General features: G+C 68.8%; 2 protein-coding genes across 5 annotated transcripts; one reads left to right on the forward strand and one right to left on the reverse strand.

Annotated features, from left to right (window-relative positions):
• Positions 1–1523: 1523 nt before the first annotated feature.
• On the reverse strand, positions 1524–7720 carry GNB2 (G protein subunit beta 2). Of its 2 annotated transcripts, XM_048833628.2 has the most exons (10): positions 7343–7720; positions 6663–6735; positions 6055–6093; positions 5839–5945; positions 5371–5434; positions 3881–4043; positions 3657–3723; positions 3265–3466; positions 2583–2799; positions 1524–1766 (listed from the first exon to the last, which is right to left on the reverse strand). In XM_048833628.2, exons 2-10 carry the CDS (start codon positions 6717–6719, stop codon positions 1660–1662), a joined length of 1023 nt encoding a protein of 340 aa, XP_048689585.1. In that variant the 5' UTR covers positions 6720–6735; positions 7343–7720; the 3' UTR covers positions 1524–1659. The 2 variants fall into 2 exon arrangements, with proteins under 2 accessions (XP_048689585.1, XP_048689586.1); XM_048833629.2 differs by lacking the exon at positions 6663–6735 and having other exon boundaries at positions 7343–7715.
• A 2253-nt stretch (positions 7721–9973) lies between these two features.
• ACTL6B (actin like 6B) lies at positions 9974–19121 on the forward strand. 3 transcript variants are annotated; one of them, XM_075124061.1, is made up of 15 exons: positions 10175–10346; positions 10575–10622; positions 11006–11082; positions 11209–11374; positions 12223–12323; positions 13250–13347; positions 13705–13799; positions 14225–14331; positions 14529–14618; positions 14858–14919; positions 15122–15236; positions 15664–15744; positions 16021–16116; positions 17888–17974; positions 18354–19121. In XM_075124061.1, the coding sequence occupies exons 1-15, from the start codon at positions 10190–10192 to the stop codon at positions 18432–18434; spliced, it is 1461 nt and encodes a 486-aa protein (XP_074980162.1). In that variant the 5' UTR covers positions 10175–10189; the 3' UTR covers positions 18435–19121. The 3 variants fall into 3 exon arrangements, with proteins under 3 accessions (XP_048689587.1, XP_074980162.1, XP_074980163.1); XM_048833630.2 differs by lacking the exons at positions 10175–10346; positions 10575–10622 and adding an exon at positions 9974–10129; XM_075124062.1 differs by lacking the exon at positions 10575–10622.
• Positions 19122–19457: the final 336 nt, after the last annotated feature.

Below are 19457 nucleotides of genomic sequence, written 5' to 3' on the forward strand. Positions count from 1 at the left end.
GAAGCCTTTGCCAGCAAAAACCAGTGCCCAGGGGATGGAGGCAAGGGCTGCATATGCACCGGTGCCTTGAAGGGGACCCCCCTGAAGTGGGGGGCTGTCTGGCCCCGCCCCGATGGTGGCATGAGCATCTCTGAAATCTGTTTACACCACCCCAACTGTGCTGGTATTTAAGGGAGCGAGGTCCACAGCAGGAAAGGGGGAGCCTGCCTCAGTTTCCCCAGGTGCTAGAGTGGCTGCCACTATGTCTGCCTCCCTTGCTAAGTATTAGTAGGAGGATGGGGGGCTTTCCCTAGCCCCTCTCCAGAGGGGGCTGACAGCCAGGACTCCGGGGTTCTTCCCCCCCCGCCCCCCAATGCTCTTAGTGACAAACTGGGTACAGATTTCCACTGGTCTCTGGCAGGCAGGCGTAGTGCGGTGTAAACCCCCCCACCCCAAGGACTTGGGGGGCACAGGGTAGCCACCGGCCCATCCCTGAATGTGCTTTGCCAGCGGGGGAGGGGGAGGGGCTGAAATCAGGATGCCTGGGTTCATTCCCTGCCCCCACACAGCCATACGCCTGGGGTCTCCCCCGCCCCCAGCTGGGCAAGGACACCAGGCTCCAGGGACCCGGACTCCTGGGTTCTTTCCCCAGCACCAAGCCGCTGGGCTGGTGATTCCCTCCCCCTTAATGCGAGTTGCTGTGGGGGGACTGGGGGGCAGCCACTCTGCTCGTGCCTCCCCCCAGTGGCAGAGGCCAGTTACTGCAGCTGACTGGACACCTGGCAACCCCACCCCATAATATAATGATCTCTGGGGCAGGAGCAGGGACCTCCCCCTAAAGAACAGGGAAAGGGGGAGGGGAGTGGAGAGTTACAAGCCCCACCCCTTTCAGGGCAGGGGGGTGCAAGGTGACTAGGGGCATTTAACCCCACAGTTGTTCTCCCCCCAAGCCATGGAGAGAACCCAGGCGTCCTGGCTCCCAGCCCCCCCTGCTCTAACCCTCCGCCCCGACCCCCAGTAACAACAGGGAGGCAGGTTGTTGGTTTTGGTCGGTTTACGGTTTTACACGGTGCCGGGAGCCGGCTACAAACACCCCAGCGAAGAACAGCCCCCGCCCCCCCTCCCCAGCCAACAGGGTGAGAGAGAAGGCCCTAGGGGGGCAGGACAGGAGGCCCCACCATGTCTAACTTTGCCCCTCCTTAGACTCAGAGTCAAGGGCCCATCTACCCCGGTAGCCTGCTCTCTCCCCCCACCCCCACCCAGGTGGGTGGGAGGGGCTACAGGAGCCTGGGGTGCACCCCCCCATCTGGGGGAGGAGCCACGCACAGTGGGCAGGGCAGATCAGCCACTCCTCCCCCGGAGAGCCTTGGGAACATGGGGGAGGGTGTACGAGGGGGCAGGATAAATGGGGTGTAACCCTCCCCTCCTCTGCCCTACAGCAGACAGGACCCTGCCCCAGCTGTCAATCATCTCATGCCCCACCCCCAGGTCAAAGGTCACTGCTGGACACAGGCCCCGCCCACTCAGCAGGCCGTTTTTCCTTCCTTTCAATCAGAAGAAGAAAAAAAAATTGGCAGAAATTAAAAGGGGAGGGGCCCAGAGGGGCTAAAGCCACGCCCACTCCCTGCTGTGGGTGGGGCCAGTGGCAGACACGCCCCCAGGGTGTGGGGCAGAAAGGGGCTAGTTCCAGATTTTCAGGAAGCTGTCCCAGGAGCCGGTGGCTACGGCCATCCCGTCATCCGTCACCCCCAGGCAGCTCACGCGGTTGTCGTGGCCGGCCAGGACCCCTGCGGGAGGAGACAGGGGTGAGGCCAGCCCCTGAGAACCCAGGCATCCTGGCTCCCAGCCCGCCCTACTCTCACCCCCCAGCCCCCCCCCTCCCAGTGGCTGGGGAGAGAACCCAGGCATCCCGGCTCCCAGCCCCCCTGCTCTAACCACCAGCCCCCACTCCCCTCCCAGAGCCAGGGAGAGAACCCAGGCGTCCCGCCTCCCAGCCCCCCCTGCTCTAACCACCAGCCCCCACTCCCCTCCCAGTGGCTGGGGAGAGAACCCAGGCGTCCCGGCTCCCAGCCCCCCCTGCTCTAACCACCAGCCCCCACTCCCCTCCCAGTGGCTGGGGAGAGAACCCAGGCGTCCCGGCTCCCAGCCCCCCTGCTCTAACCACCAGCCCCCACTCCCCTCCCAGAGCCGGGGAGAGAACCCAGGCGTCCCGCCTCCCAGCCCCCCCTGCTCTAACCACCAGCCCCCACTCCCCTCCCAGTGGCTGGGGAGAGAACCCAGGCGTCCCGGCTCCCAGCCCCCCTGCTCTAACCACCAGCCCCCACTCCCCTCCCAGAGCCAGGGAGAGAACCCAGGAGTCCTGGCTCCCAGCCCCCCCTGCTCTAACCACCAGCCCCCACTCCCCTCCCAGAGCCGGGGAGAGAACCCAGGCGTCCCGGCTCCCAGCCCCCCTGCTCTAACCACCAGCCCCCACTCCCCTCCCAGAGCCAGGGAGAGAACCCAGGCGTCCGGGCTCCCAGCCCCCCCTGCTCTAACCCACCAGCCCCCACTCCCCTCCCAGTGGCCAGGGAGAGAACCCAGGCGTCCTGCCTGCCAGCGCTGACCTGCGCGGTCGCCCTTCATGGCGTCCCAGATGTTGCAGTTGAAGTCGTCGTAGCCGGCCAGCAGGAGGCGCCCGCTCTTGGAGAACGCCACCGAGGTGATGCCGCAGATGATGTTGTCGTGGGAGTAGAGCATGAGCTCCTGGTCGGCCCGCAGGTCGAAGAGCCGGCAGGTGGCGTCGTCCGAGCCCGTGGTGAAGGCGTTCCCGTTGGGGAAGAACTGGGCGGGGAGGGGGGCGTCAGGGAACCCAGGCGTCCGGGCTCCCAGCCCCCCCTGCTCTAACCACCAGCCCCCGTTCCCCTCCCAGAGCCGGGGAGAGAACCCAGGCGTCCGGGCTCCCAGCCCCCCCTGCTCTAACCACCAGCCCCCCTTCCCCTCCCAGAGCTGGGGAGAGAACCCAGGAGACCATCTCCCCCGAGATGGGTGGGATTTCTAAATTGGGTGGGATGCTGCGGGGGGGGGTGTGCGTCCCATGGGGGGCGCTGGGGGGGGTTATGTGAAGCTCGGTGCATATGGGGGGGGCTGGGGGAGCAGGGGTCACACACACACACTGGGGGGTCTGAGGGGTCCCATGGACACACACACACACGGCGTTGATGTCGACTCGTGCCCCGTGAACGTCCGCGTGCGGGGGGAGGTGGTGGAGGGGGGTCGGGGGGCCCGCGGGGGGGCCCCGGCACTCACACACACGGCGTTGATGTCCGACTCGTGCCCGGTGAACGTCTGCCGGCACATACTGTCCCGCACGTCCCACAGCTTGATGGAAGCGTCGCAGGCTCCGGACACGAAGCTCCGGGCGTCGGGGGCCAGCGACAGGCTCATCACGTCCCCGCTGTGCCCCCCGAACGTCGTCGTCTGCTGCCCCGTCTCGATGTCCCACAGCGCGCTGGGGGGGCGGGGGAGAGGCTGGGACGGCCGCTGGCCCCGCCCCTCCGGGCCCCAGCCCCGCCCCATCCCACTGGCTCCGCCCCCCACTCCACAACCCTCTGGGCCCCCCCCCCCGAGCCCTGCCCCCTATACCAGCCCCACCCTTCCCCAGAGGAGGGAGGGGGCCCACAGCTCAGGGGGGCACTCACCAGGTCGTGTCCCCGGAGCTGGTGATGATCTGATTGTCATCAAGGAATCGGCAGCAGGACAGGTAACCTTTCGGGGGGGACGGCAAGATGCTGATCAGCTCGGGGCCGGGGCGCCGGCCGGGCCGGGAACCCAGGCGTCCGGGCTCCCAGCCCCCGCGCTGTAACCACCAGACCCCACGTCCCCTCCCCCAGGCGGGAGTACACCCCGGCGCCCGGGCGCTCACCCGTGTGGCCCGGCAGCTCCCGGCTCACACGCACGTTCCCCTCCCGGGTTTTCAGGCTGTAGATGGAGCAGATGTTGTCCAGGCCCCCGCAAGCCACGTAGTTCCCCGACGGGGCGTAGGCGCAGGTCATGACCCAGGAGGAGCGCAGCGGGATGGCGTGGACCTGGGGGGAGGGAAAGGTGGGCCCATCTGCCCCGGCATCCCGGCTGCCCCCCGCCGGGCCCATCTGCCCCGGCATCCCGGCTGCCCCCCGCCGGGCCCATCTGCCCCGGCATCCCGCCATCCGTCCAGCTCCCCCCACCCCAGCCCATCTGCCCCGGCACCCCGCCATCCGTCCAGCTCCCCCCCACCCCAGCCCATCTGCCCCGGCACCCCGCCATCCGTCCAGCTCCCCCACCCCAGCCCATCTGCCCCGGCACCCCGCCATCCGTCCAGCTCCCCCCACCCCAGCCCATCAGCCCCGGCATCCCGCCATCCGTCCAGCTCCCCACACCCCAGCCCATCTGCCCCGGCACCCCGCCATCCGTCCAGCTCCCCCACCCCAGCCCATCTGCCCCGGCACCCCGCCATCCGTCCAGCTCCCCCCACCCCAGCCCATCTGCCCCGGCACCCCGCCATCCGTCCAGCTCCCCCCACCCCAGCCCATCTGCCCCGGCACCCCGCCATCCGTCCAGCTCCCCCCACCCCAGCCCATCTGCCCCGGCACCCCGCCATCCGTCCAGCTCCCCCACCCCAGCCCATCTGCCCCGGCACCCCGCCATCCGTCCAGCTCCCCCCACCCCAGCCCATCTGCCCCGGCACCCCGCCATCCGTCCAGCTCCCCCACCCCAGCCCATCTGCCCCAGCACCCCGCCATCCGTCCAGCTTCCCTCCCCTCCCCCCGGGCCCATCTGCCCCGGTGGAGGACGGCTGGGCTGATTGGGGGAAGTACCCATAGGTGGGGCCACGCCCTAACCAGGCCACACCTGGCCCTAGTGAAAGGGGCTCGGGGAGGAGCCGGGTGCGGCTCACTCCAGCCAAGGAGCGGGAAGGGCCTGGCTGGGGAAGGGCAAAGGGAGGCTCTGGCCTGGCCTGGCTCAGGCCTTGTTTAAGGCCTAAGGGGGGTTCTGGGGGCGCAGAGGGGCAGCCCGGGGATAGGCAGAGGCAGCTGGTCTGACCCCCTTGCCAGTGATGAGTGGCCATCACAGTCTGCGTCTGCCCCACGGAAAGGGGGCTGGAGGACCACCGGCCGTCGCCACTGAAGCAAGGTGGGCTTTGGGGGTTCCCCTGGGAGGGGAGATCCGGGGGGGGGGTCCTACTGGGGCAGCACCCCATGGAAAGGGGCCCTGGGGCAGGCGAGACACCGGCCAGCAGGAGGCTTCAAGTTCTGGACTCGATCGGACTCCCGGACCGGCCAGCAGGAGGTGCCGTGCCGGTGAGTGAACGAGCGGCTGCCCCCCCTGAGCCCCCTCCCCCCCTCTCCCGGGGGGTCCGGCCTGCCCCCCCCTCACCTTATTCGTGGTGTAACTGTCCCAGATGATGAGTTTCCCATCCTGCGAGGCGCTCACCAGCAGCCTAGGGGGGAGAGACCCCATGTGAGCGCAGCGGGGCCCAGAGGCCTGCCCCCCCGCAGGCAGGCTGGCCCCACTGCCCCAGGGGGTGCTGTGGGGGCTCAGCAGGGGGGTTCTTCCCCCCGCCCCGGCAGGGCTGGTCCCCCTGAGCAGATATGAACCCAGATGCTTCTAATTTAGGAGACTCCACTTCCAGCCTTCCCCAGGCCCAGGAATGGGATGGGAACCCCGGAGTCCGGGCCAATCAAAACCAAAGCTGATCCCGGCCAATGGGATAAAAGATCCTCGATTGCTTGAGGGCCTAAAACAACTGAAGCCCGCCCCAGAGGTGGCCGCGTCCGGGCGGGGGGGCCCCGGGGTCCCCGGCCGCCCCGCCCCAGAGGTGGCCGCGTCCGGGCGAGCTCTCACCTGGAGTCGGTGCCCCAGTGCATGGCGTAGATTTTCGCCAGGTGGCCGCGGAGGGTACGTCGCGTCCGCATCTGGATCCGCCCCACGGGGTCCATCCCGGCCGTGATCTGGGGGGGGGGGGGGGGGGGGGGGAGACAGGTGAGGGGCGGAGTGACGGGGGAGGGGCAGGGAGGGACCCCAGCAAGGGGGCCGAGGCCACAGCCCAGCACGGCTCACCTGGCTCAGAGTGGAGTCGCCACATGCCTTCCTCGCGTCCTGGGGGGGGACGGACATCGGGTTAAAATCCGAACCGCCCAAACCCACTCCCCTCCCCGAGCCGGGGGGGGGGGGGGGGAGAGAACCCAGGCATCCTGGCTCCCAGCCCCCCCCCCTCCCCTCCCCTCCCCTCCCCGAGCCGGGGGGAGAGGGAGAACCCAGGCATCCTGGCTCCCAGCCCCCTCCCCTCCCCTCCCCGAGCCGGGGGGGGGGGAGAACCCAGGCATCCTGGCTCCCAGCCCCCCCCCCCCCCTCCCCGAGCCGGGGGGAGAGGGAGAACCCAGGCGTCCTGGCTCCCAGCCCCCCCCTCCCCTCCCCGAGCCGGGGGGGGGGGGGAGAACCCAGGCGTCCTGGCTCCCAGCCCCCCCCCTCCCCGAGCCGGGGGGGGGGGAGAACCCAGGCGTCCTGGCTCCCCCCCCATGCAGACAGCAAGGGGCGCTGTCCCCCCCCCCCAGCCCTGCCACCAACACAAACAGCCACAAGCGCAGGGGAGAGGGGGCGGGGGAGGGGCTGGGGGCCAGGACTCCTGGGTTCCGCGCTCGGGGGGGGCTCTGCCCCCCCCCACTCACCCGGATCTGGATGCGCAGCTGCTCCGCCTCCTGCCGCAGCTGCTCCAGCTCGCTCATGGCCGCGGCCGGGACCCTGCGGGGGGTGGGGGGGTTAGCAGGAGCCCGGACCTGCCGGGCAGAGAACCCAGGCGTCCGAGGTTCCCCCCCCCCCCGAAGCCGGGCAGAGAACCCAGGCGTCCGAGGCCCCCCCCGAAGCCGGGCAGAGAACCCAGGCGTCCGAGGCCCCCCCCGAAGCCGGGCAGAGAACCCAGGCGTCCGAGGCCCCCCCCCGAAGCCGGGCAGAGAACCCAGGCGTCCGAGGCCCCCCCCCGAAGCCGGGCAGAGAACCCAGGCGTCCGAGGCCCCCCCCCGAAGCCGGGCAGAGAACCCAGGCGTCCGAGGTCTCCCCCCCCCCCCCCCCCCAGAATCCGGGCAGAGAACCCAGGCGTCCGAGGTCCCCCCCCTCCCCAGAATCCGGGCAGAGAACCCAGGCGTCCGAGCCCCCCCCCCGAAGCCGGGCAGAGAACCCAGGCGTCCGAGCCCCCCCCCCGAAGCCGGGCAGAGAACCCAGGCGTCCGAGCCCCCCCCCCGAAGCCGGGCAGAGAACCCAGGCGTCCGAGCCCCCCCCCAGCTGCGCTCGCAGGGGCTGCAGGTCGGGAGTGCGGGGCACCGCTGGGCTGGGGGGTCCCCCCCCCCCGTACCTGGCGCAGCCTCGTTCCGGGGCCGGGGGACTCGTTTCCGGGCCGCTCCCCTGGGCGGAAGGATCCGCTCGGGCCTGGTCTCGCTGCGCGGGCCGGAACTCAGCGGCGGAGGGATCCACCCCCCCCGCCCGTTCGCCGCCTGCCCGCCCCGGTGATGCGGCTGCCGGCGACCGCGCCCAGAGCCCGGGACAGACCAAGTGCCCCGCGTGCGGGGGGAATCACTGTGTGGGCGGGACCACCTCACTTCCTGGGGGGCTAAGACGATACCATCTGGACCTTGCGATGGGCGATACCAAGTCACTTCCTCCAAGGCCGAGTGAGACCAGCTACCCAGGGTTCCGATGGGAGATACCAACTCACTTGCGGGGGTGAGGGTGACATAAGCCACCATATGGGCGGGGCCTCTCAATGGCACATACCAACACACTTCCCGGGGACAGGGTGACAACCATCTACCATACAGGGTGGAGCTTGCCATGGGAGATACCAACTCACTCCTTGGGTTGAGCGAGGCTTGCAATGGCAGATACCAAGTCACTTCCTGGGAAGGGGGGGATACAATAAGGGGCGGGGCTTGCTTTGGTAGATACCAACTAATTTCCGGGGAGCAGAGGCAAGACCATTTAGCGGGGGGGGATGGCTAGGAATAGGAGAAACCAACTCAATTCCTGGGGGTGCAGGGTGATACCAATGCCCAAATGGGGGAAGGCAGACAATGGCAGATACCAACTCTCTGGGGAAACGGGGTGAGATCTCACAGATAGGGTGGTGCGAGGGAAACCTAAGGGTGGGAGATACTAAGTCGCTTTCTGAGCGGGCAGGGCAGGATTATCTCACAGACGTGGGGGGGGGGGGTACCATGGATAGGAGACATCTCTTTTCCTGGGGGGAAGGGAGAGACCATCTTGCAGAGGTGCGGAGGGAAGGAAGTAGACAAGGGAGATACCAATTCACTTCCGGGGGTGGGCAGGGTGAGACCAACTCCAAAAAGCGGGGGAGGGTAAGGATGGATGGAAGATACCATCCCGGAAAGTGGGTTGTACCAACGGCGAAGGGGGCGTGCGTGGGCTCCGACTACACCATCGAAAACGGCAGGGGGAGCTGGGCTATACCAAGTCCCTGAAATGCTCGCGTCCCAGCCACTCACTTGGGCACCTTTTCACCAAGGAACTTTCCACATCCCAGGGCCAGGGAGAGAACCCAGGAGTCCTGGCTCCCAGCCCCCCCTGCTCTAACCCCCCAGCCTCCGCTCCCCTCTCTGAACTGGGGAGAGAACCCAGGAGTCCTGGCTCCCAGCCCCCCTGCTCTAACCCCCCAGACCCCGCTCCCCTCTCTGAACTGGGGGGAGAACCCAGGAGTCCTGGCTCCCAGCCCCTCACCCGACTCCACCCACGCTCCCCCCATCCTAGCAAGCATCTCACATCTATCTCCCCAGCAAGAGAAGGGGCGGGTTACCTGGTGCAGTCCCCCCCACACACACTGGGGTCCTGGGGGGGGGTCGCAGCAGCTCCTGCTGGCCGGGGGGAGTAGCCCCCCCGTTACTCCCCGCGCGGTGGCAGGGCGGGGTGGGGGCGGACGGAGCCGGAGCAGCAGCCCGGTGCAGCTGGGTGACCGCGCGGTGATCGCAGCCAATGGCGGGGGGGGGGAATTGGGGGACCCCTCCCCTGCCCATCCACCGCCAGCTGCTGCTGCTACCAAATGTGGGGGGGGGGGGCATGTCCCTGGTCAATTCTCCCGCACATACACCCCCCCCCCCCCGGGGCTGACACTGACAGTGCAAACCACAGGGACAGATCTAGAGAGAACCCAGGAGTCCTGGCTCCCAGCTCCCCCTGCTCTCACCCACCAGCCCCCACTCCCCTCCCAGAGCCAGGGAGAGAACCCAGGAGTCCTGGCTCCCACTGTTAAATTCCTACACCCACCAGCTCGGTATCTGCCCCCCGTCTAGAGGAATTTAGGATTTTTCTGGTTTGAAATAATCCAGGGTATGGAAGTGGGGGGAGAGGAGGTAGGACTGAATAGGGAGACAGGTATGAAAAGTGGGGGGGGGGTATAAAGGGCTCGGGAGATAGAGGGGGTGGGATGGGCGGACAGAGGGGAACGCATAGACGGGGGGTGGGGGACGGGACGGGCGGATGGAGGGGGATGGATAGAGGGGTGTGGGGGGTGGGATGGGGGATGGATAGAGGGGGTTGGGGAGGGATGTTTAGATAATTTTAATGAATAGAAGGAGGGGGCTGGTGGGTTATAGCAGGGGGGCTGTGAGCCAGGACTCCTGGGTTCTTTCCCTGGCTCTGGGAGGGGAGTGGGGGCTGGTGAGTTAGAGCAGGGGGGCTGGGAGCCCGGACGCCTGGGTTCTCTCCCCGGCTCTGGGAGGGGAAGGGCAAACCCATAGCAGGGGGAGATTGTTACCTGAGACCCGACCCCCCACGCTAAAAAAATCCCTCCCCCGACACTAATTCTCCGCCCCCCTCCCGCCCGCCGTCCATCCCTGCCCCTTTAAGAAAGCCCCAGATTGTCACTTATTGTCTCTGCGATTGACCAATCAGGGGCTGCTTGGGGAGGGGGGTGAGGCCTCTGATTGGCGGGGACGAAAGCTCCCCCTCACCCCCTCTCTACAGATCGGGCCCCCCCCATCCACGGTCGCTGTCCCGCCGCCTGGGTGCTGAATCGCCCCTCCCCCCCCACACCCCCTCCGCCCCGGCACCCGGGACCCTCCCCCCGCAGGAGCCGCACGGGGCAGGGGGCGCAGCGGAGGCAGGATGAGTGGGGGGGTCTATGGAGGAGGTAAGGGGCCCCCTTTAATGTCCCCCCCCTTTATTTCCAGGCATAAATCACAGCAGCAGCATGCAGCCCCCAGGGGGCGCCGTGCTGCAGGGGGAGGGGTTGGGGGGGGTCAGCTGGATCTGGGTCATCGAACACTTGCAGCCGCCCCGCCCCAGAGGTGGCCGCATCTCGGCGCCGGGCGAGGGGTCCCCGGGTCCCCGGCTGCCCCGCCCCAGAGGTGGGCGCGTCTCGGCGCCGGGCGAGGGGTCCCCGGGTCCCCGGCCGCCCCGCCCCAGAGGTGGGCGCGTCTCGGCGCCGGGCGAGGGGTCCCCAGGTCCCCGGCCGCCCCGCCCCAGAGGTGGCCGCATCTCGGCGCCGGGCGAGGGGTCCCCGGGTCCCCGGCTGCCCCACCCCAGAGGTGGGCGCATCTCGGCGCCGGGCGAGGGGTCCCCGTGTCACCCCAGAGGTGGGCGCGTCTCGGCGCCGGGCGAGGGGTCCCCGGGTCACCCCAGAGGTGGGCGCGTCTCGGCGCCGGGCGAGGGGTCCCCCAGAGGTGGGCGCGTCTCGGCGCCGGGCGAGGGGTCCCCAGGTCCCCGGCTGCCCCACCCCAGAGGTGGGCGCGTCTCGGCGCCGGGCGAGGGGTCCCCCAGAGGTGGGCGCGTCTCGGCGCCGGGCGAGGGGTCCCCAGGTCCCCGGCTGCCCCACCCCAGAGGTGGGCGCGTCTCGGCGCCGGGCGAGGGGTCCCCCAGAGGTGGGCGCGTCTCGGCGCCGGGCGAGGGGTCCCCGGGTCCCCGGCTGCCCCACCCCAGAGGTGGGCGCGTCTCGGCGCCGGGCGAGGGGTCCCCCAGAGGTGGGCGCACCGGTGGCGGGTGCCGAGTGTCTCTCTCTCTGTCCCAGATGAGGTGGGGGCGCTCGTCTTTGACATCGGCTCGTTCTCGGTCCGAGCTGGCTACGCCGGAGAAGACTGCCCCAAGGTACGTCCGGAGGCCCCCCACGCTGGGGGTCCCTGGAAGCCCCCTCAACCTGCCCCGGGGCCGGGTGGGAGCCGGGGCCCCCCGGAGGGGACAGCCCCCCTGGCTCACCCCCCGCCCCCGTTGCAGGCGGATTTCCCCACCACGGTGGGGCTGCTGGCCCCCGAGGACGCGGCGCTGGAGCTGGACGGGGAGAAGGAGAAGAAGCCGGGGAAGGTTTATTACATCGACACCAACTCGCTGCACGTCCCGCGGGAGAACACCGAGGTCCTGTCGCCCCTGAAGAACGGCATGAGTGAGGGTCTGGCCCCCGGGGCCCCCCCCCCCGTGCCCCCCGCCCCGGGCCCCCGCTGCCCCCCGTCCCGACCCCCCACTACCCCCCGCCACGGGCCCCCGCTGCCCCTCCGCCACGGCCTACCCCGTCACGACCCCCGCTGCCACGGCCCACCCTGCCATGGGCCCCTGCTGCCCCCCCGCCACGGGCCCCCCGTCCCGACCCCCCACTACCCCCCGCCACGGGCCCCCGCTACCCCCTTGCCACGGTCCGCCCCGTCACGGGTCCCTGCTACCTCCCTGCCACAGGATCCCCCACCACGGGACCCCACCCTGCCCCCCGCCATGCCCCTCCATGGCTTCTGGACCCCCTGCCACAGGCCCCCGCTACCCCCGTGCCATGCCCCCCCGTCATGACCCCCCGCTACGCCCGTGCCACGCCCCCCCCGTCACGGGCCCCCGCTACCCCCGTGCCACGGTCCGCCCTTTCATGACCCCCCGCTACCCCCGTGCCACGGCCCCCCCGTCATGACCCCCCGCTACCCCCGTGCCACGGTCCCCCCTGTCACGGGCCCCTGCTACCCCCGTGCCACGGCCCCCCCGTCACAGGTCCCTGCTACCTCTCTGCCACAGGATCCCCCACCACGGGACCCCACCCTGCCCCCCGCCATGCCCCTCCATGGCTTCTGGACCCCCTGCCATGAGCACCCCCCCAATGGCTTCCCCACCCCCACGGGTGGCCCCACGTGGTGCAGGGGAGCTGGAGGGAAGCAGGTTGGTGCCACCTTAACCGAGCCCCACCCCCATATCTCTCCCTCCCCCTCCCCGTGTTGTACCCTCGCCCCCCCCCCCACGCTGCTGTCCCCCCAGTCGAGGACTGGGATTGTTTCCAGGCCATCCTGGACCACACCTATGGCAAACACGTCAAGTCGGAGCCCGGCCTGCACCCCGTGCTCATGTCCGAGGCACCGGTAGGTCCCCCACATGCCCCCCAATATCACGTCACCCCCCCCGTGCTGTCACATCCCCCCGATCCGCCCCCTGTGCCCCGACATCCTCCTGCATCCGGACATCAACCCTGATCCACCCCCTGTGCCCCATCACGTCACCCCCTGCACCCCGACATCACCTCTGGTCCACCCCATGCCCCTGACATCACATCACCCCCCTGTGTCATCACATCCCCCCCGATCCGCCCCCTGCACCCGGACATCAGCCCTGATCCACCCCCTGTGCCCCCTCACGTCACCCCCTGCACCCCGACATCACCTCTGGTCCACCCCGTGTCCCCCATCAGGTCACCCCCTGCACCCCATCACCTCTGATCCACCCCGTATGCCCCAACATCATGTCACCCCCCTGCACCCTGACATCCCCCTGATCCACCCCATGCCCCCGACATCACGTCACCCCCTGCACCCCGACATCACCCTGATCCATCCCCCTGCACCCCGACATCACCCTGATCCACTCCCTTGCACCCCAGCATCACATCACCACCCGCACCCCGACATCATCCCGATCCACCCTGCACCCCCTGACATCACATCACCCCCCTGCACCCCGACATCACCCTGATCCACCCCATGCCCCCAGACATCATGTCACCCCCCTGCACCCTGACATCACCCCGATCCACTCCCTTGCACCCTGACATCACATCACCCCCCACACCCCCAACATCACCCCCCATCCACCCCCCTGCACCCCATCACCCTGATCCACCCCGCGCCCCCCCGACATCATCTCACCCCCCCTGCACACCATCACCCCGATCCACCCCATGCCCCCCGGCATCACATCACCCCCCTGCCCCCTGCCATTACATCCCCCCCTTGCCCCCCGATATCCCGCCCTGGCCCCCCAGCGCCCCCACCGCCGGTCTCTCTCCCCGCAGTGGAACACCCGGGCCAAGCGGGAGAAGCTGACCGAGCTGATGTTCGAGCATTACGCCATCCCGGCCTTCTTCCTCTGCAAGACCGCCGTGCTCACCGCGTATCCTGGGCGGGCCGGGGCAGGGATCTGGGGGGCTGGAGAAGTGGAAAGGACATGTGGGGGAGGGCTGGGAAGGATCTGGGGGGCTGGGATGGGGCTGGCAGGCTGGAGAGGACATGTCGGGGGCTGCGATGGGGGGAGCTGGGCAGGGACTGGGGGGCTGTAGGGAAGATTTGGGGGGCTGGGAGGAAAAGGGGGGATCCTGGCATGGGGTCCGGCCGCGGGCACCTTGGGCCGTGTAGGGCACAGGCAGCGGGGAGGGGGGCAGAGAGCCGCTCCGAGGCGGTCGCCCTGCTCCTGCGGCAGGGAGTTCCACAGAGCCAGGAACAATCTTGCCCCCTTGACCCCCCCTGCCAGCTTTGCCAATGGGCGCAGCACGGGGCTGGTGCTGGACAGCGGGGCCACCCACACCACGGCCATCCCCGTGCACGACGGGTACATCCTGCAGCAAGGTGGGCACCGCCCGGACGTCTGGGTCCTCTGCCCGGCTCACGGGGCTGGTGGGTTAGAGTCGGGGGGGCTAGGAGCCAGGACTCCTGCGTTCTCTCCCTGGCTCTGGTAGGGCAGTGGGGGCGGGTAGGTTAGAGCAGGGGGGGTTGGGAGCCAGGACTCCTGGGTTCTCTCCCCGGCTCTGGGAGGGGAGTGGGGGCTGGTGGGTTAGAGCAGGGGGGCCTGGGAGCCAGGACTCCTGGGTTCTCTCCCCGGCTCTGGTAGGGCAGTGGGGGCTGGTGGGTTAGAGCAGGGGGCGCTGGGAGCCAGGACGCCTGGGTTCTCTCCCCGGCTCTGGTAGGGCAGTGGGGGCGGGTAGGTTAGAGCAGGGGGGGCTGGGAGCCAGGACTCCTGGGTTCATTCCCGGCTCTGGGGGGGGGGGTTCCAGGGATTGTGAAGTCGCCGCTGGCCGGGGATTTCATCTCCATGCAGTGCCGGGAGCTCTTCCAGGAGATGAACATTGAGATCGTGCCCCCCTACATGATCGCTGCCAAGGTGCGGAGGGGGGGGGGTCCCTTGTGGGGGGGGGACGGCGGGCTGGGGGGGAAAACAGGAATCCAGGAAGGGGGGGGAGGTGAGGGGAGGCGGGGGTTGATGCGGGAGGGGCTGGGGGGAATTGGGGGGAGGGAGGGGGTCTGGGAGGGGAATGGTTCACGGCTCCCCCCTGCCCCATCTTTCTGCCGCCCCCCCAGGACCCCGTGCGTGAGGGGGCCCCCCCCAACTGGAAGAAGAAGGAGAAGCTGCCCCAGGTCTCCAAGTCCTGGCACAACTACACCTGCAATGTGAGCTGGGGGGGGCGGGGCTGGGGGCCGGGCGCCTGGGTTCTCTCCCTGTCTCTGGCAGGGCAGTGGGGGCTGGTGGGTTAGAGCAGGGGGGGCTGGGAGCCAGGACGCCTGGGTTCTCTCCCCGGCTCTGGGAGGGGAGTGGGGGCTGGTGAGTCAGAGCAGGGGGGGCTGGGAGCCTGGACTCCTGGGTTCTCTCCCCAAATCACTGACCCCCATATACTCTTCCCCCCCCCCAGGAGGTGATCCAGGATTTTCAGGCCTCAGTGCTACAGGTCTCTGACTCCCCATATGACGAGCAGTGAGTGCTGCGGGGTGGGGGGCGCACTGGGGGGGAAGCTGCTGGCACGGTGGTGGGAGGAGGGGGGGCAGGGCTTTGCCAGAGGGAGGGGGGCTGGGCACTCAGGGTGGGGGGAGTCTGTTGGAGTGGGGCCATGGGGGGAAGCCCCCTCCCCCCTGAAAGTGGCGGGGGACACTGCCCCTCCTCTGCCCCCCCCCCGCAGGGTGGCTGCCCAGATGCCCACCGTACACTACGAGATGCCCAACGGGTACAACACGGACTACGGGGCTGAGCGGCTGCGCATCCCCGAGGGGCTCTTCGACCCCTCCAACGTCAAGGTGGGTCACCCCCCCAGTCCCGCCCCAGCCAGAGCCAGGAGGGAACCCAGGAGTCCTGGCTCCCAGCTCCCCCATTCCGACCCCGCAGCCCCCACTCCCTTTCCAGAGCTGGGGAGAGAACCCAGGAGTCCTGGCTCCCAGCCCCCCCACGTCTGACCCCCCAGCCCCCACTCCCCTCCCGGAGCCGGGGAGGGAACCCAGGAGTCCTGGCTCCCAGCCCCCCTGCTCTAACCCACCAGCCCCCATTCCCAGAACCCCTGTCTTTTTTTAATCGTTCCTTGCCTCAGTTTCCCCACTTTGTCCAGGGTGAGGCTGGGGGTTGGGAGGAGATGGTGGTGTGATATTGCGGGAAGGGGGAGTCCGGGGGCAGGGCAGAAGGGCCCCCCATTAATGCTTGCCCCTCCCCCGATTCTGTCCCCTTCTCCAGGGTCTCTCTGGTAACACCATGCTGGGCGTCGGGCACGTGGTGACCACCAGCATCGGCATGTGTGATATCGACATCAGGCCGGTGCGTGGCCCCCCCCTCGCTCTTCCTCCCACCCCGTGGGGTGTGGGGCTGGGCCCTTGGGCCCTGTGGGACTCCCTGCAACTGGAGTCCCTTGGCTGGGCCTGTGGGGAGGGTGATCTGGTCAGCAGGCAGGACGCCGGGGTAGATGGGCCCGTGGTGGGGGACGCCGGGGTAGATGGGCCCGTGGTGGGGGACGCCGGGTGAGGGGGGCGCAGGGGCGAGGGGGGCCCAAGGACGAGGGGGGCCCGGGACTAACCGTCTCCCGGTGATTCTCAGGGTCTCTACGGCAGCGTCATTGTGACCGGGGGCAACACCCTGCTCCAGGGATTCACCGACCGGCTGAACCGCGAGCTGTCGCAGAAAACGCCCCCCGTGAGTGTGTGCACGTGTGCAATGCTCCCTCCGCTCTGTGTGTGTGTACAGGGATTCTTGGGGTTGTGGTCTGTGTGTGTGTGTGGAGGGGTTGTGGGGGTGTCCCGGGGTCCCCGGGCGATGCTCTGGACCTGCTCCCCATGAAGCCAGGCAGGACTCTGGGGGAGTCTCCTCTCGGGGAGCAGCCTGTCTGCAGGACACACAGCTCCCCCGGCTCCACCTTCCTGGGTCTGACCCCGGAGCCTCCAGCCCCCCTGCCCCTCCGTGCGCTTCCCCCAGCGAGTCCGCCCAGGTGGGCTCCTGGGGAAGCCAGAGGGTCCTGCCCCCCAACTCCGCAGTCAGACGGGACTCTCAGCCACAGTAAGTAAGCCACAGTAAGCCACTCTCAGTAACACAGAAGGTTTATTAGACGACAGGAACATGGTCTGACACAGAGCTTGCAGGTGCAGAGAACAGGACCCCTCAGCCAGGTCCATTTTGGGGGGCAGTGAGCCAGACAACCCCGTCTGCCCTTCACTCCATGTCCCAGCCAGCCCCAAACTGAAAACCCCTCCAGCCCCCCCCTCCTCTGGGCTTTGTCCCTTTCCCGGGCCAGGTGGTCACCGGATTCCTTTGTTCTCCAACCCTTCAGCTCTCACCTTGCAGGGGGGAAGGGCCCAGGCCATCCGTGGCCAGGAAACAGGGTGTCGGCCATTGTCTGTGTCCAGACCCCTGCACACACCTGCCCTCTAGGGCTCTGCAAGGATCATACACCCTTATCCCACCCCCTAGATACTTACGAACTGCCTAGGGGAAACTGAGGCACCCCCACACTATTCAGAGGAAACATTAAGAACAGTCCCACTTCGTCACAGGGGGGTTGTGGGGTGTGTGTGCGGAGGGGTTGTGGGGGACTGTGGGGGAGTGTAGAGGGGCTGTGGGGTGTCTGTGTGGAGGGGTTGTGGGGGGTGTATGCGAAGGGGTTGTGGGGGGCTGTGCGGGGGTGTAGAGGGGCTGTGGGGTGTCTGTGTGGAGGGGTTGTGGGGGGTGTGTGCGGAGGGGTTGTGGGGGGGTGTGGGGGGGGTGTAGAGGGGCTGTGGGGTGTCTGTGTGGAGGGGTTGTGGGGGGCTGTGGGGGTGTGTGCGGAGGGGTTGTGGGGGGCTGTGGGGGGGTGTAGAGGGGCTGTGGGGTGTCTGTGTGGAGGGGTTGTGGGGGGCTGTGGGGGTGTGTGCGGAGGGGTTGTGGGGGGCTGTGGGGGGGTGTAGAGGGGCTGTGGGGTGTCTGTGTGGAGGGGCTGTGGGGGGGGTGTGCGGAGGGGTTGTGGGGGGCTGTGGGGGGGTGTAGAGGGGCTGTGGGGTGTCTGTGTGGAGGGGTTGTGGGGGGCTGTGGGGGTGTGTGCGGAGGGGTTGTGGGGGGCTGTGGGGGGGTGTAGAGGGGCTGTGGGGTGTCTGTGTGGAGGGGTTGTGGGGGGCTGTGGGTGTGTGTGCAGAGGGGTTGTGGGGGGCTGTGGGGGGGTGTAGAGGGGCTGTGGGGTGTCTGTGTAGAGGGGTTGTGGGGGCTGTGGGGGTGTGTGCGGAGGGGTTGTGGGGGGCTGTGCGGGGGTGTAGAGGGGCTGTGGGGTGTCTGTGTGGAAGGGCTGTTGGGGGTCTGTGGGGGGTGTGTGCGGAGGGGCTGTTTGGGTCTGTGGGGGGTGTGTGGAGGGGTTGTGGGGGGAGGGGGGTGTGCACAACGCTGCCCCCTACTGGCCGGTCCCACGGGGGCCGCTCCCCACCGCCCCCCTCTGTCCCCCCAGAGCATGCGCCTCAAACTCATCGCCAGCAACAGCACCATGGAGCGGAGATTCAGCCCCTGGATCGGGGGGTCCATCCTCGCCTCGCTAGTGAGTGATCCCGCGGGGGGGCAGGACGCCTGGGTTCTCTCCCCAGCTCCGGGAGGGGAGGGGGGGCTGGTGGCTCAGAGTGGGGGGGGGGGCTGGGAGCCAGGATGCCTGGGTTCTCTCCCCGGCTCTGGGAGGGCAGGGGGGGCTGGTGGGTCAGAACAGGGGGGGGGGAGCTGGGAGCCCGGATGCCTGGGTTCTCTCCCCGGCTCCGGGAGGGGAGTGGGGGCTGGTGGGTCAGAGCAGGGGGTGGGGGCTGGGAGCCAGGATGCCTGGGTTCTCTCCCCAGCTCTGGGAGGGGAGCAGGGGCTGGTGGGTCAGAGCAGGGGGTGGGGGCTGGGAGCCCGGACGCCTGGGTTCTATCCTGGTCTCTTCTCCCCAGGGCACCTTCCAGCAGATGTGGATCTCCAAGCAGGAGTACGAGGAGGGCGGGAAGCAGTGCGTGGAGCGGAAATGCCCCTGATGCAGCCGGCGCCCCCTGGCAGTGGGGCTGGGGTTCCCGCGGGCACCTGCCCCCAGGGTCCCCTCCCCCACCCCACCCCACCCTTCTTCCTGTCCCCAAGCTCTCACCATTATGGTCACAAGACCTTTGGCTGGGGGAAGCTGGGGGAGGGTCCAAGCCCCCCCCCCCCCGTCCTTATCCCATGTCTTTTCATCATTACCCCCTCCGCTCCCCTCCCAGAGCCGGGGAAAGAACCCAGGAGTCCTGGATCCCAGCCCCCCTGCTCTAACCCACCAGCCCCCGCTCCCCTCCCAGAGCCAGGGAGAGAACCCAGGAGTCCGGGCTCCCCCCCTCCCCCCCCTTTTCTAATTCCCTTATATGCAGGGGCTAAAGCAAAGCACAGGGATGGGGTGGGTGTGGGGTGGGGGGGGCTGTTAGTGGCAGAGGGGCTTGAGTTCAGACTCTGGGGTGGCCCATGACAGGGGGCGCCCCCTGTGGGTCAGAGGGAGAACAGAGTCCCCCACAATTCTTTCCCTGCTCCCCTCCTCTCCGAGTCACAGCCCCCCATTCGCTGTGCCATGTCCCCCCCCCCCCCCGGTGCCCATCGCTAGCTCATTACGTGCTTCGTTAATTGGCTTGGTTCATTTTCATGGGTGCGAACGTGGCGTCTAGACAACGGCCCGCAATAAACGTCCGAAAAGGAGAAAACCGTCCAGTGTCTTCGTAATGCTGGGAAAGGAACCCAGGCGTCCGGGCTCCCAGACCCCAATCCCCTCCCAGTGCTGTGGAGAGAACCCAGGAGTCCTGGCTCCCAGCCCCCCTGCTCTAACCCACCAGCCCCCACTCCACTCCCAGTGCTGTGGAGAGAACCCAGGAGTCCTGGCTCCTAGCCCCCCCTGCTCTAACCCGCCAGCCCCCACTCCCCTCCCAGTCTGTGGAGAGCATCCAATCCGGCCCCAGGGTGGGGGTCTGGCTTGCTTGGGGCAGGGAATGACCCCCGGGGCTTTCCCCTCTTTGGGGCACTAGCCCAGATGGGGCTGGCGG

Source organism: Caretta caretta, chromosome 28, assembly GCF_965140235.1.
Source record: "Caretta caretta isolate rCarCar2 chromosome 28, rCarCar1.hap1, whole genome shotgun sequence".
NCBI classification, from domain to species: domain Eukaryota; kingdom Metazoa; phylum Chordata; order Testudines; family Cheloniidae; genus Caretta; species Caretta caretta.

Bases quoted from the DNA above. Each gene is read 5' to 3' on its own strand.
- GNB2 (XM_048833628.2), bottom strand. From the start codon at position 6,719: ATGAGCGAGCTGGAGCAGCTGCGGCAGGAGGCGGAGCAGCTGCGCATC. The intron at 5,435-5,838 runs GTGAGAGCTCGC...TCTCCCCCCTAG, and splicing joins CACTGGGGCACCGACTCCAG to GCTGCTGGTGAGCGCCTCGC. The intron at 1,767-2,582 runs GTCAGCGCTGGC...CTCCTCCCGCAG, and splicing joins CATGAAGGGCGACCGCGCAG to GGGTCCTGGCCGGCCACGAC.
- ACTL6B (XM_075124061.1), top strand. From the start codon at position 10,190: ATGCAGCCCCCAGGGGGCGCCGTGCTGCAGGGGGAGGGGTTGGGGGGG. The intron at 10,623-11,005 runs GTGGGCGCGTCT...TCTCTGTCCCAG, and splicing joins GTCCCCGGGTCACCCCAGAG to ATGAGGTGGGGGCGCTCGTC. The intron at 14,619-14,857 runs GTGAGCTGGGGG...CCCCCCCCCCAG, and splicing joins GGCACAACTACACCTGCAAT to GAGGTGATCCAGGATTTTCA.